Source organism: Desmodus rotundus, chromosome 13, assembly GCF_022682495.2.
Source record: "Desmodus rotundus isolate HL8 chromosome 13, HLdesRot8A.1, whole genome shotgun sequence".
NCBI lineage: Eukaryota > Metazoa > Chordata > Mammalia > Chiroptera > Phyllostomidae > Desmodus > Desmodus rotundus.
Genome location: NC_071399.1, coordinates 939,682 through 955,677, shown reverse-complemented (window position 1 = coordinate 955,677; position 15,996 = coordinate 939,682). Strand labels below are relative to the sequence as shown.

At 50.0% G+C, this 15,996-nt stretch overlaps 1 protein-coding gene across 1 annotated transcript in view; it reads left to right on the top strand.

The window, feature by feature from the left end:
* The window catches only part of CSMD1 (CUB and Sushi multiple domains 1), a 1,050,215-nt gene that overhangs the window by 852,196 nt on the left and 182,023 nt on the right, over nucleotides 1–15,996 (top strand). The window contains exon 12 of the mRNA XM_053916503.2: nucleotides 3,054–3,166. Within this exon, the coding sequence (XP_053772478.1) occupies nucleotides 3,054–3,166 (113 nt within the window). The remainder of the gene's footprint in view (nucleotides 1–3,053; nucleotides 3,167–15,996) is intronic.

Here is a 15,996-nt window from a genome sequence, read left to right as displayed (position 1 = left end):
TGGGTGTACAGGCTGGCAAGTACTAACGCGTGTATACATTGGCATAGTCTCCGCTCAAATCAGGGCCCAGAACAATTCTCTCACCTTGTCACCAAAACCAGGCCTCAGCTGTTTGCCCCAACGAAAACCAGATTCCTCAGAGACGTGCTGTTGAAGAAGGAGAGAGGTGTTATTCAGGTGCCACCTGAGAAGATGGGGGACTCGTGTCTCAAGGCCCAGCCCCACCTCTCAGTGAAGGCAGGGGATTTCTGGGAGGGGAGAGCGAGCAGAACAAAGAGATCGGGGACCGACATGGGGGAGAGGCTGTGGACCTGCAGGCAGAGTCCTCACTGGTCCTTCCATGGATCTTAAACGTCAGCATCCCGGCGCTGCTGGGTGCCAGTCACATTCCTGCAGCTGGGCGGTCTGCGTCACCCGCGGTCCTGCTCACGGCCGCTTCTCAGACAAGCAGGAACCGGAACTGCTGGTGCTGCCACACGCTGATGAAGACGCTGCTGGCGAGTGTGTTCTCTTATCAGCGTGTTTAGTATGTCCTATTCTAGTCCCATTGCACGCCAAGTTGGAGTGGTGTGAAGTGTCTGTCCCCTGTCACAACCCCGCAATGCTGTGCTGCGCTGCACCTGTGCACACCCGTCCTCCTCCACCCCGAATCCTGAGCCACCAACCTAGCGTTCATCACCACAGTCCTGTTTCTGAGAAGATCACACGGGTAGAATTATATTCTATACAGACTTTCAGACCACACCTGGGGATTTAAAATGGTACAGTCACTCTGAAAACAGGTGGGTAGTCTCAAATGAAGTCAAACATTCCTTTGTCATGTCATCTATAGCATTCACCCTACACGAGTGGTTACAGTAACTATTCCTACTTGCAAAAAAACCCCAAACTGGACACAAATTAAGAGTCTTTCAACAGGTGCACAGGGAGACACCTGTGCTGTTTTCAGATGAGGGGCTTCTGATCGGCAACACCAAGGAGCAAACTCGGACGCACGCAGCCCCGGGCACCACGCAGGCGTTAGGCTGGCAAAGAGTCAGTTCAATTCACACACCCCCTCCTGGCAAACACACCTCATGCACAGGTGGGTGAAGCTGTGGAACCCTTTAACTGGGGCCAGAACGAAGAGCCGCTCAGAGATGAGACGGCACTCACCAACCCCTGGAGGCGGGGCCGCTCTGCCCTCACTGAAATCTCTCAGGAAGATAATGGAATTCTCGATGCGAATAATACCCTCAACATAATTTAATGCACTCACTTCACGATGAGGAAACTGCCACAGGGGTGGAGTACTGCCGCTGAAATAACGGGATTCGTTAATGGCACAATTATAACAGAACCTCCAAGGTCAAGGCCTTGATATGCTCAAAGACAGCAAAGGTATAAATCATTCTTTGGGAATAGTCTCATACATTATACATGTGGCTTTTTGCATAAATGCATGAATGAAAGTAAAGTTAATCATTTATGCATTTATTCAGAAAACTTTTGCATGTTATGTGCCAGAGTCTGGGCAGAAAAAGACCAAGAGACAGAAGTTTTTGCTCCAGGGAGCTGAGCCCCTGGTGGGAGGCAGATGTTGACAAAGATGCTCGTCTCAAATGAGGCTTCTTTGGGGTTCGGCAGTGACCTATGGGGGAACACCTCACATCACTTAAGAAAGTGAGGAACTGCCCAGGGGGAGTGCTTGGAGTCTTCCAGAGCTGTGGTTGTTTTCCAAGAAGAATGGGACCCTCGGCAGCGATTCCCGAGTTTGCCAAAAACCCCGGGGGCAGAAGAATGCCAGTACTGGGGAGAACCATCCCAAAGCACAGTCTGGTTGTGGCCTAGGCAGGCGGGGGACCCTGGCTCAGAGGGACCTGGTGCGGGGCACTGCGCACCTGCCCTACGACGGCGTTCTTCCCAAAGAAAACGTCACGCCAGCTTTCCAGCAGGTGGACCAAATTAACCAGGGTTTCATGAGAATAATTTTATTTTTAAGTTTAAACCAAAACATCCTGTGCCATAAAGTCCACTGGGGAGAGAAAAAGCAGGAAGCAATTGAGCATGTGCGTTATGAGGTACGTTGAAGTACTTTATCAGAATAAGCACCTATGTTGTGTTTTCGTTGCAAATTGTTGATGAAAAAGCCCTGTTTCAAATAGGGTAACAATAACACTGGTTCCTTGGTTTTGAAGAAGTCATTTCTGAGGGCTAGCTAGCTAGAACAGTCTGGAAACCTGAAGGAGAAACCAAAAGGAAAATAGGCTCCTTTGTTTGAAATCCAAAATAATTTCTAAAATAAAAAAAAGGTAACACAATACTTTATATTCAAGAGGTTTCACGGCCCCCAAACCCTCTGGGCTCCCTCCCCCCACCCCTGCAACCCCTGACCTGTCCCTGTCCCCCAGTCTCGCCTTCTCCGGGATGTCACAGGGCTGGGCTCACACAGCATGTGGCCTTTGCAGGAAAACTGGCTCCTTCACTCAGTCACATGCGTGTCAGGTCCCTCCACGTCTTTTCATGGCTCAGAGCTCATTTACCTTTTGTTCTGAGTATTAGCCCCCCCCATGACATATTTCAGAAGAGATTTTGTGTCCATGTCCATGAGAATTCCAGACTGGACGACCCCGGCACTCCACAGACAGGCCGGAGGGTTTCTCCGCTGAGATGTGCTTTCAGGCTGAGGGGTGATGGGATGTGACCACGCAGGCCTGAGATATCACTGCCCCTCACAGAGGGTGACAGCCTGCCCGCAGCGTCCCAAACGCCCCCATTTTGGTACTGGAAGTCCTGCAGCAGGAGAATCCCTCCAACTCAAACAGGACAGTTGGCCGCCCCGCATTGGGTTTTAACAGAAAAGGTACAAGTGTGCAGTTGGAAAGAGAATAACGGCTAAGACACCAGGGAGACTGAGGTGGACATGGGACCGTAAGTCACGCGTGGCTGCTGGTTCTCTGAGGGAGGGTCTTACCTCGGAAGTACGGCTTGCTTGTCGGAGCCTCGAGACCCCCTTGGAGCACACAGGAGCAACAGCCGGCCCCTAACAAGCGGTTCTCCCGTTTTCCACGCAGACTCACCGGCTCCCGCGTGCCGGACCTGATCGTGAGCATGAGCAGCCAGATGTGGCTGCACCTGCAGTCGGACGACAGCATCGCCTCTCCCGGGTTCAAGGCCGTGTACCAAGGTAGGGACACCGGCGTCTCCGTCTCTGTGGGGACAGGGCCCCCGTGCGCTCCACCCAAGTACAATCAGCAAGTGCCAGCGGTGTTTAAACACAGGGGCCACCATGTCCACCGTCCTGCATGAAAGTCCTAGTTATTTGTGGAGGACGTTTGTTAACTTTTTGGAAGCTTGTGGTGTGTGCAGTTCTCACGCCAAACCTTGTGCTCTGAGATGCGCCACACGTCCACCCCCCAGCCTTTCCCTCATCCCCGGATGGGGAGTCGGGGAGCTCGTGGCTTGGGAGGCTCACTGTGAACACATGTGCACGGTGTCCGGCGGGTCTTGTGGGGTGTACAGGAGGCAGGGGACTCCACATGACACGGGAGCAGAGCAGGCCGAGTGCTGGCAGGAGAGGAGCAGCCCGTTCTGGGGCCCCAAGGCACCACCGCTCGGTAGAGGGGACTATGTCTCCAACCCACTGGGAGGGGTGACATCTCGATGACCAGGGAGCAGGAGGGGGGCCAGCGGCCGGGGTCCTGTTCCTGAACACCCCCCATGTTGCCCCTCGAGTGAGGTTTCCCCAGGACGGGCTCTTGGGAAGCAGATATCTCTAACCTCAGGGTACTGATTGTATTTTAAAAATGTATTGTGGAAAATTTCAAAAAAATGCGCAGAAGTGGAAAAATGCCCTGATGAACCCAAAGTGGCCTATATCGGTGGGCTTTCGTAAGCCACCCCCAGGTACCTTCTACTGTCCCAGGTGCAGGTTTGAGGCCGGGGCCGCCACGTGGGTGAGTGCGTGCCCATGCCCTCAGCCTCAATGGTACCCAGGCCTCCGCCACTTTCCTAGAGCATCTCTTGGGAAACCGGGGCTATTTCCTGCTCTTAGACACTCCCAGCCTATTCAAGGCTCCTCCCCACACCTCCTTTAAAGTCATCTTCCACCGGATTGGGAAGCACCTGGAGTCCTGAATTCAAGCCGCGGCCGGGCCAGTCTTACACTGTCTCCCAGATGACTGTGGGCTGACAGTCATTTAACAGGATAACCGGGGAAATGCGTTTCAGCCCACCACTCAGGTACTTTTACTCTCTCACACACAAAGAAAATGCTGTTTATAAACTATAATCTAAGAAAGTATACAGTAGGCATGCAGACTAAAACATAATATGTGTTCCACATAATTACCTAAATTTTCAAAATTTCAGATACTTTCCATGAATAAAGTTTTAAAATTCTAAGGAAGTAAACAATTACTGAAATAGCATGAGAATGGCGACTGTTTGGGCTGTTTCGCTGTAGGGGGCTGTCCAAAAGAAAAATAATTAATTACTTTGTAAGTTACCATCAGAGAAATTAGGAAGTGGACCTGGGGCCCCTTTCCCTGTGGTGCGCCCTCCTGGTGGGGGCGCTGAGTGTCGGCCAGTGCCCTCGGTGTCCTGGAACGAGGGCCCTGGCCTGGGGGTCCTAGAAAACGGGCCTCAATGCAAACGACCCCTGCCCTCCGACCTGCAAATGCGTCTTCGTGGAGCGATGGCAGCGATTACTGCGCCGTGGACGGCACCACCGGCATGCGTCTGTGAGTGATTCATATCTGTGCCACTGACTGCGTGTGTGTGTGCCTGTCCTTTGGAGTCTCCTCGGACACAGTGTTTAAAATAGCGTGCGGGTTCCTTCGTTAGTTACTGAGCTCATGAAAGCCTGGGACGCGAGGGACGAGCGTGGGTGAAGGTGAACAGGATGGGGATGAATCTGGAGAGTTGGGTTTCCTTTTCCTCCAGTTTTCCCGTGCGAGTTTGGGTGCAGACCCGCTCTGTCGCCCGTGTGTGCTCTGTCCCGTACCCAGAAGCTGGAACTGCACCGAGGAGCCCTTGGTACCAAGCCCGCGAGGCAGACAATTAAAAAGAGCCCTGACCTCAAAACGAGCGACTCTGTGGGCAATGGCGTCAGGGGCTAAGGGGTGCACACCGTGTGGGGCTGCACTCTTCCTGGCGAGCTGCAGGAGCCCCGACGTGAGCAAGTCCTATGATGGGGACAGGCCACCCGCCCCCGGTGTCCTTACCGACAGAGTCGGAGGGGTGGGGGCTTAGTGACTCTTTTCAGGAAGAGATGCTACAGCAAAATGTGGTATTTACACCCCCTCCCAAGGTTTGCACTGGAATGCACAGAGAGCTGCTGAAGACTCCCTGACATTTGGATTTTCAGACTTGACCTGTCCTTGAACTTCCGCACGGCTATGCCATTAGTCAGGAAAGCGTGACTATCCCGTGACCTGTGCATGCTGCCGCCTGGGGTAGAATCTGAAAGCCTCAGTGAAGTACCACGGACTTCCCCAGTGGCCGTGAACCAGTCCCCACCGCAGGCAGCCACACTCGACGGGTTGGTGGCATAGAGCCTGGAGAGGCCACGGTGTGGGAGCCCAGAGTTTGAGGGACGCAGGTATTCTCAGCTACTATGTAACTCTTCTTATTTCAGTCTGAATGACCCAACAACATTCATTACAATGACACTTGACTCTAATTAGTGCCCGTTCATAGTCTCAATGGCCTATTAATAGCAACAAGGTGGGCTGTCACAGAATCGTGGACGGACACCAGGCCTTGTGAGCTGGCCATGGCTCCATTCTCAGACAGGGTCCCACGTGTGACATGGGACAGAGTGTCCATGTGTGACATGGGACAGGGTCCCTGTGTGTGGTAATCGGACAGGGTCCCTGAGTGTGACATGGGACAGAGTGTCCATATGTGACATGAGACAGGGTCCCATGTGCGACATGGGACAGTGTCCATATATGACATGGGACAGGGTCCCTGTGTGTGGTAATCGGACAGGGTCCCTGAGTGTGACATGGGACAGAGTGTCCATATGTGACATTGAACAGGGTCCCTGTGTGTGACATGGGACAGGGTCCCTGTGCATGGTAATTGGACAGGGTCATCGGGGGTTGCTTGTTGTCCCTCAGGCGAGGACCGTGGGTCAGGCAGCATCGCTGAGCACAGAGCAGCCTCCAAACGTGGGCCCGAGCAGCAAAGAACAAACATATTTTAAAAAGCGGCCGAAGAGTTGGATGTTCAGTGCGTGACCCTGCAGAACCTGTGCCCTTCCCGGCGCTGTGCTGTGAACGCTGGCTGTCCGGGCTGCCACCCTGCCACCCAGCAGCGGCACAAGGACCCCAAGCCCTTGGGGACAGGCACCCCTCACCCTCATGGCTGTGTTCCCCACTGCACTCGTCAATACCACCCTGTCTTTGCAGGGAACACGGGACCCCTCCTTTCCCTGGGGCTCAGCCGTTCATCTTCCCCGGTAGCATCAGCATCTCCATTCCATTACAGTATGTCCTTCTTCCACCACCGTGCCCTGAGAAAGAGCACACGGGTCTTGTTGGCACTTGGGGTGGAGAGACCCAGGGACACGCGGGGACACGCGGGGACACGCAGGGACGCAGTTTCCTCTCCGTGGATAGCCTTCCATCCTTTGTCAGTGTTTGCAGCGCTTCGATCGTTTCTGATGCTCTTTCGGTGTTCTCCAAACCCGTTCAGTAAAGAGGAGCTCAGCCGATGACAGCCGTCTCGCACAGCCCTTTAATTACAGCAAGAATGTTCCCCTTCGGAACACGGACTCACACTTCCTCAGTTTCTGTGCTTAATTCTGTAGTCTGCGACTCCTTCCCAGCAAGTCGCTACGCGCAGGCAGAGGCATGCTCAGTATTCCCTTCCTTCCTCCCCTCAGCGGGGGCCCGGGACGGGTTCGCCGGTTTGTAAAATTAGAAGCAGGTTTGCTAAGGATATCGGCTAGACGGCAGAACCGAAAACTCAGGCACAACCAGCACACGCTTCTGCTGCTGCCAAGCTCTGTCTGGGAGCAGTCAGAATTCCAAAGTCCACATGATTTCATCTGTAGATTTCTTTGTGCGTAGGAGGCACCAAAAAAAAAAAAATTAAAAAAATAGTTTATTTTCCTGTTTCCTTTTTTTTTCCAATACTTTTTTTTTACTAACTGGTTTCCCTAAACAGCTTTTCTGCTGTCTACACAGCGTGCAGCCTTCCTAGAAGCATCTGTGTGTCTATGGAGGTGGAAGTTACGGTGAAGAGCGTGTTAATCCAGATTTCGCTTTTAGATGTCAGGGTGGCCACGAGCTAATCACTCAGCCCCGATAGTTCCTTTCGTTATCTGTGAAGTGCGGGTGAGAACAACTGGGGTTTTGTCTGGATAAGTTCCATAAACAGATGTGAAGGCTCACCAAAGTCCACAAAAGGGTTTTCCGTTGGAAGCTGTAACCACCGTGTTTTACAAACAGGCGAGGAAAACGCACAGTTTACCCAAAGGGGTGTTCTCTAGAAAGGAGAATAACGCTCATTTTCTCAGAGCCCATCTGATGGGATTTAGAAGTGGTTTTCATTTTGCTTAGTTCTGTCTCCATGGTCCAATAATGCTTTAGAAAGCGCCTTCACGAGCCCCCCACCCCTCCTGTCTGCTTCCCTCCCCAAGGCTGCGGTATTTCCTTTCCCAGCATCGATTCCATTACAGCAACTTCTCAAATTCATTTTCAGGCCATTTCAACTTCACCGCTATCTTTCCAAACTTTTCACTTTCTTGTCAAAAATGTAATTATCCATCCCGATCCTGGACAGCGGTTTAGACTCCCCATTACTTTCCTCTCTCCCTCCGGTGTGCTCAGAACTAGCCCCGTTTCAAAGTTTCCTCCACGTACAGGCTCCGCCACCGTCAAAGTGATGGATCGTAATTCTGCGCTTTCTCTTTTTCTGTGACACACAGACTTGAATTACACTCTCCTGTTCAAGGATATAATCCCGCTGATGCCATTGTTCTTTCTTTCTTTTTTTTTTTTTGGCCTTTCCTCAAAGTTTTGTCCTCTCACTATTTATATTGCTTCATTCTGATTCCTGCAGATTTTTTTTTTTACAGTAAATCAGAGACCCTCTCTCGCCACACGGCCCTGTGTCCCCCGTCCTCACTGCGGGAAATGTGTGTTCATGTAGGTGCTCACAGGTTTCTCCCTTAGACACCATCCTCTCCTGGCTTTCTCCTCTGTGGGGGGGTGGGGGGGTGCATCCTCCCCACTGTCAGAGGTTTCTGCTTCACTAAAAAAGAAAGAAAGAAAAGGAAAGTGCAGTGGGGAGAGCCGTGAACACGGGTGTGTTCTGAGCTGTGTGTTTTGGTGATCTCAGCTGCGATCTACTTCCTCTGTCTCGTGTGAAGTGGACGTCACTACCTACACCTCGTAGGGCTTTTGTGACAACAACCGACATGATAACATACATGTGCACCCATGATGACCTCTGGACTACGATGGGTGCGTAGCACATGCCAACGCCTTATTGTAGCGTCACGGACAAACGGCACCTGCCTCCACCAGCGAGGCCCACGCTCAAGGCCCACGTGGTCCTTCTCCATCGTCATGACAAGCTGCCGGGACTCAAGTCATTAAAAATGCATCGTTTGGTGACTGTGGTTGATGATATGGAAAGTGTCCTAATTTACTGTCCTGTGCCTGCTTTTTATTCTTGCAGTTTATTTGGGGAAGAAAGAGGATGAGTTGACCTGTGGTCTTTGCTGCAGGATGCATCCTGCTGACTGCATTCCATGGGGCTGAAGAAAAGTGCCCCCAGCTCTGTCTCTACCCCCAACCTCCCTCGTCACTCACTGTTGCTCTCTCTCTCTCTCTCTCTCTCTCTCTCTCTCTCTCTCTGTCTAGCAACACAGTATCCCACAGTGTAGATGGATGGGCTTTAGTTTGTTTAGTCAGTCTTCCAACCCATTGAATGTTTAGTTCCAGTTGTCTGCTTTCAAAAATAATCTTGCATGATAGCCTTGTGAATTTATCTTTTCACATATTTTTTAAAGCAAAAGATATGAGGGGCCCCAAAAATAACCTGGACTTATCTTCTGGAGGGTGGGCCACTTGTAGTACAAGCTTCCCCACTAGGTGAGTGTTCTAGGAGCCCGTCTGGATCAGCACACTGGCTGGTGGTGTTGTGAGAGGCTGAGTTCAGCTTCAAACTCAGCCTCTGAGTTTTTTTTGAAGACTCTTTCAATGCGTTTGCCCCTTTCGTGATGCTGATTTAGAAGCACACCTGCCCACACCACACTGAGTATTCTGCAGTGTTTGACCCAAAACAGCATGACCTCCGTGCCCCACCCTCCACATTCCCCAATCTCACCCCAAGCAATTTGTTTTGTTTCCCCGGATGAAAGAAGTCCTCAGAGGGAAACGTTTTGTTGACGTGGAAGAGGCGAAACAAAAAGCAGAAGCACTAAAAGGCATCAAAATTGACAAGTTCAAAGCCTGTTTTGGAGCAGTAGGAAAAAAGTCTCTATAGCTGTATTGCATTAAATGGAGAGCACTTTGAAGGTGACTGAAGTTTAAACCTAGAGTAAATGCACACTTTTTAATAAACCATTTCTGGGGTGGTTTTGGGTCCCTCCTCATATGCAGAAAATACTTCTTTCTAATGAACATCTAAACTAGTTTTTTCTTTCATGAAGCATCATGGGCATAAATACAACCTTTGATTTCTTTTTTTAAAATTGTCACTAAATGCATAATTAATTCATTATAATTATAATTTTAAACAGAAATATTTTGATTCACAAGGGAAAAAGAGCCATTTTAATAATTAAAAAGAATAAAACTTACTTAAAGAAAAACTGACACCAATTCTGCACAGTTACTTCCAGACAGTTGAAGAGAGAATACTTGTCAGTTAATTTATGGAGTTACATTAATCTGACTTCACACTAGATGAAGACATTGCAAAGAACAAAATGACAGACCTATGTCCCTCATAAACATCCATATGAAATCCTTAACAAAATATAGCCAGTAGCATTTGAGTATACAATATGTCTGTGTGTAAATATATATATATATGTATATATATATATATATATTTATGAGAACATGTAGTTTTTACAAGAAGGAAAGACCAGTTTAGTGTTTGAAAGGCGGTTACTGTCACCTGCCATATGAAGGGGACAAGGAAAAAGAAAATGATTATCTCAACCAATGCAAAGCAAGCGTTCGACATAATCCAACCCTCACCTGCCTCTGTCTCCTGTGCAAAGGGGTCCTGCAGACCCGGAGGCCGGTCCACTGGGAGTGTGCTTTCTGACCCCCTGGGGCCGGGTTGGAGCCCAGTGAGCTGCCGGTGGCACGGCCAGGTCATTCCGGCATCGACCGTGTCTTCTCTCCCTCTTCTCTCCCGTGCGTCTCCTGCAAAGACACTTGGCATTGGACCCAGGGCTCACCCACGTGACAAGGGGTGACCCCCTCATCTCAAGATCTTCAACAAATGGCAGGCACCATGGCCCTCTTTCCGAGCCAGCTCACACGCATCTTCCAAGAATGAGGAGTTGGATGGATATTTGGGGGACCACCATTCCACCAGCTACGGCACCCACTCATGATGAAAAGCCTCAGGAAGATGGGAAGAGCGAGGGCTTTGCTCTGTTTGATTAAGAGCGTCTACAAGGAAAACCCACAGCTACTGCTAGAGCTGAAGGGCGCCGGACGGAGAAACCAGGCGAGCTGCCCACTGTCCGCACTCTGCCTACTGGCCCTGGGACTTGAGTCACTTCAAACAGGAAGGCAGACAAGCCACACATATTGAAGAGCAAGAAGTAAAACAGACTCTATTTTAAACTGATACCTTGTCTATCTAGAATATTCCAAAAAAACTCACAGAAAAACTCGTAGAACCTGTAAGCCAGTTTGTGAATGGTAGGGTCCAAGATCAGTTACGAAACTCCCTCGTGTTTTTCTGTCTTCTAGCAAGAAACATGCAAACACCAAAACCAAAACTTCAGTGTCGTTCACAGTCACTCAGAACAATGGATGCTTCGGTGGGAATTGACTGAGCGTGTGGGACTGTACGCTGAGATGTCCACAGTGCTGTGGGAAGAAATTGTATGAGGTCACGCTGACTGCAGACCCACCGTGAGACACAAACAGGTGAAGGATGCCGATTCTCCCCAAACGCGTTTAACACCGTTACTGTCAATACCTCAGCACGATTTTTCTTTTTTGTAGAACTAGACAAGATTATTTTTAAATGTACACAGAGAGGCAAAGGAACTGGAGGAGCTAAAGTAAATTTGGAAACTCGTGAAGTGGGAGAAGCCGCTGCCCACCTGGAAGACGCACTGGGCAGCTACAGGGGTGAGACAGCGTGGTGTGGGTGGACAGGTAGACACACGCATCGGCGACTTGGCTCCAAGAGCCAGAAACGTACCACAGGTGTGTACCCACCTGAGTTCAGACAAGGCACAAAAGCAATTCAATAGCGGAAGAACATTCCTTTCAATGGATGGCAAGGGACCGATTGGACATAAATTTTAAAAACCCTTAATCCATGTCTTATACCTGATACAAAAATTAACTCAAAAAGTGCAGGAGAGAGTTAAATAAATATAAAGGGCAAAACTATAAAAGTGTTAGAAAAAGATGAGAGAAAGATTTTGTAATTTGGAGCTTGGCACCAAAACTCAATCCATAAATTGAAAAATGGACAAAACAGACCTTATCATGGCGAAGAACTTCACTCTGTGAAAACCCATGGGAAGAAGATGGAAAGACGGACTCTGTGACCAGAAGAGCGTGTTCTCAAACCGTGTATCTGGTAAAAGACTGATATCTGGAATATTCTGTAAAGAGCTTTAAGACTCAACCAAACACACACCCACAATTAGCACACGGGTGAAAGATGTGCAGGGACGTCCCCTCCAAGGTGACATGCACATGGCAGAGAAGCACCAAGAAGCATGTGCGACTTCCCTTCCTGCTGGGGATATGCAAATTAACACAAAAAATGGGATGCCATTACCCACCTATCAGAATGTCTGTAATTTAAAGAAAAATTGTGACAATACCAAGCACCGTCAGGGATGTAGAGAAACGGACCCTTCAAACACTGCAGGCGGGAATGGGAACGGTGCAGTCATGCTGCAAAACTGCTTAGCAGATTTATGCTCACACAGCAACATAGTATCCCAACAGCTACCCGAACAGAGTAATTGTAGCAGCTCTATTCGTTGATGGTTAAAAACGGAAGCTACCTACCTGCCCTGAAACACACAAGTAATCGCAGCAACCGTGGTGCATCCGTGCGATGACATACGATTCCGCCGTCACAAGGGGTAACCCACTGACTCACATGACGACGGGGCACATCCGCAGACTGAGCCAGAAGCCAATCCCGAAAGGTTACAAGTTGCGAGGTGCCCCGAGAAATGGCAAAACCGTGGGCCAGAGGACAGACACGGATGTCGGGGGTTAAGGGGAGGCCGGCTGGAAGAAGCGGGGAGGGACCCTGGAGCTGAGGGACATGCTCTGTAGCTCATCTATTTCAGCGTCGGCATCGAGTGACAGATGTTAGTTACCGCGGGGGCCGGGTGATGGTTACCGGGCATCTTTCTGTTTGGCTTCTTACCGCTTCCAGTGACCGTACACTTATCTCAAAACACAAAATTTAGTTGAAAGGGATAAAACCCCACAGTGATCCATCACCAAATCACAGATCACAACTAGACATGCACACCTCACGATGTCCACCTCCTCCCCCACTTGTCTGTTTAGCAAGCTCTACTGCTGACACGTGTGAGACCTGCCTTCACTTCAGAGCAGCTTCCAGCAGCTGCCTCCCACCCCAGCTGGCGGCAGCCCTGTCAAGGCCCTGACGTTTTCTTTGCTGTAACTGCTGTGAGTCAGGGAAAGCGCTAATGCTATCGATACAATGTAACCAGGGGTCGTATTATATGTGAAGGACACACCCCGTGCAGGAGGATAAACGACTTCCACTCAGCATCTGGAGCTGCTTCTCACTGAGTGTGTTTCCTTTTACCGTGATTCCCTCGAGCAGCTTTACAAGCTGCCAGGGTTGATTTTACTTGCCACTGTCCCATTGGAATAAAAGTTTGTTTAACCATGTTTACAAATTTTGCAGCTTATCAAATTCAGCCCAAGGAAAAGCCAGATCTGTACACGTTGTCAAAAAGCGTGTTTTATATGAAAGCAAACCTTGCTTCGCAGATGAAATCTCCTGAGTGGAGACCAACAAGGACAGGGAGGGGCTGGCATGTGGGGGGCCCATCTGCCCCCCAGGACACTAATCTTGTCCTCGGTAATGATGGCCCTCCACTAGGGTACATCCACCCCAGGGACTTACAGGGAGGATTTTTATGAGCTTCCCCCTTGGCCAATGGTATGATCAACCCATACAGTAGCATTTGGTTCCCCCCTCCCTACGAGGGGATCAGGCAGAGAAAATGAGTTTGCCCTTCAGTCTCTGAAGCTTCCGATGCAGGACAACCACAGTCTACTGATAAGGGTTAAGCTCCACTCTTTAAACGAGCAGTAAGCCAGCTTCTCAGGCTGCCTGTGTTAGTGTTTCTGTCTGCTTATCTTTTTTATCCTTGCTCATTTTTTGCCTCACTCTATTTTTTAATAAATTTATTTTCTTAGAGATTTTATTTATTTATTATTAGGGAGAGGAGAAAGGAGAGAGAGAGAGAGAGAGAGGGAAACATCAGTGTGTGGTTGCCTCTTGAGCACCCCCTACTGGGGACCTGGCCCTCAACCCAGGCATGTGCCCTAATTGGGAATTGAACCGCCAACCCTTTGGCTCAAAGGCAGATGCTCGATCCACTGAGCCACACCAGCCAGGGCTAGTAAGTTATTTTATATGTGTACATATACAGAAACACACAGAGACACCAGTGGATTGACATAGATGTAAACAATTCGGCAGCAGCCGCTGTGCCTGGCGCCCCGGGTGCTTCTCCGCAAAGCCTCTGCGACTGGACCCTGCATCTCTGGCTGGGGCTGTGCGTGAGGGGGCAGCAGAGGTTGGGACTGTCAGTAACTCACTCGAGGTAAAATAAAAGTTGTACATTTTGGAGGAGTAAATAAATAACACCCAGTCTACTTGATTTCATTGCAGACTCTATACTGAAAGTATAGTTGAACATTGCAACACCCTTCAGATTTCCTCGGGCCTCTTTGCCCCAGTTGGGGTGACGGAGGATAGAATTCCTATCCGATTTTCCCATGAATCTTTGTGTGTGTGTGTTTCACTTGACCTGGGTACCTACCTAGGTGTGGAAGGGTCAAGTCATCTATTGATACCCATTTCACGCTTTCAGAAGCTGCCAGATTGTCCCCTCGAGGGGCTGTGGCATCTTCCGCCCCCGCAGCAGTGATGAGGCTGCCGGCTTCGCTTCATTCTGGCCGACACGCCGTGTGGTCAGTCTGGTAAAGCCCCACCCTTCTAACGGGTGTGGATGAAACTCCTTCTGCTTCCCCAGCACTAAAGTGTCTTCCCGTCTGTGGGGACTCAGCCCCACGTGCCTATCCGGGGTGGGAGGGAAGCCCATCCCATCCTTGCTCTCTGGTGTCGTTGTTTGTGGCCGGCTGCCGTCGAGCTGAGTGACAGTGGGAACATTTGCCAAGGCTCCAGAGCTGTGGCCCTGGACGCCTCGGGCCCTTAGAAACCACGTCAGGAGGCAGCCCCGAGCGGGGCCGGCCAGCTGTTGGTGTCCGTTGCCTCTGGCGTCCCCTTTGCCTTGGAGGATGACGGGACCCTCCTGGCACACGTTTGAATGGCATCCGGAGGCCCCCAAACGGTCTCGTGGAGATTGCCCGGGACCTTTCAAAGGCATTAACAGAAATCTGGGCGATGTCAGGTTGCGTGCGCCAGAGGACTAATACCTGTCTTCTAATGACAGGCAGGCGCAGGAAGCCCTAGACGCGAGCGCCAGGCAACCTGATTTACATAATCGCCGGGTTCTTGAGTGAAGTGAGGCTTAATTTCACGTCTAGATGTTAAGACTCTTCTGCTTATTACTTCAGGTCTAAGGGTCCTCACCAGCGTGCTTTATCAGCCGCTCAGCAACACACGCTCAGCTCGACTCTGGGGGCGACCCATCAATACGCAGACTCCGCCTCCTGGCCCTGAAAGAGCCCCTTCATCTCTGAACTTGGTTAAACTAGCTTATTAGCAGCCTGTGTATATTAAAGACTTTCACATTTCTGTGATATCTGAAAAAAACTTTCTGAAAGAGGTAAATGTACTGAACAGAAGTTTCCTGAAAATCATTAGTTTGCAGGCCCATGTTCGACAAACTGTTTCCTGTCTAATGAGCCCAATTAGGAATAATTTTCTCACAAATTGTATTGATGGAGAAAGGGTTCCACGGCATGGAAAATAATCTCCATATTCAAGAGTCAATGAGTTCTAGAAAGTCCCTTTCTCTTTCATCTTTATTGAATATTTCACCATTCAATTATGGAAGATATAAATCCTTCAGATCCGTAGGAATTGTTGAATAGTTCAATATTATTAGCACTATTAATTTTTACGATTAATTCCAGGTTATTGTGGAGGAGACAGGGTCACCCACGTATTAGGAACTTGAACTCTGAAAAAAGTGGGACTGTGTCTGTCCACATTTCCAAGTCCCCAGCTGTGCTTCTGTTTCATCCGGGCAGCTTATGATTTGGGCCGAGGAACAGTGGCCTCAGCAGTTAAAGCCCGAGGAAGCCCGAGCGTTCTCTGTCACGCTCCGGCAGCGTGCTGAGGGTAGCTAAGCTGGACACACACGTCCCACGTGACTCGGCTCCAGCTCCTGACCTCAGGCCCCTGCTTATGTCCACGGCCACACGCAGTGGAGGCCTTGAATTAGTGGCTTCTTGTGTTACACTGACACATTTTTTTTTTTAAATTAGAGTGTCTCACCTTCGGACAGGCAGAGCCAAGGAATGAAAACAGTCTGTTTTTGCCTGGGGTCATGATCTGCCCCCTTGTCTAAGGAGGGGAAACCACTTCAAGTGACACTGA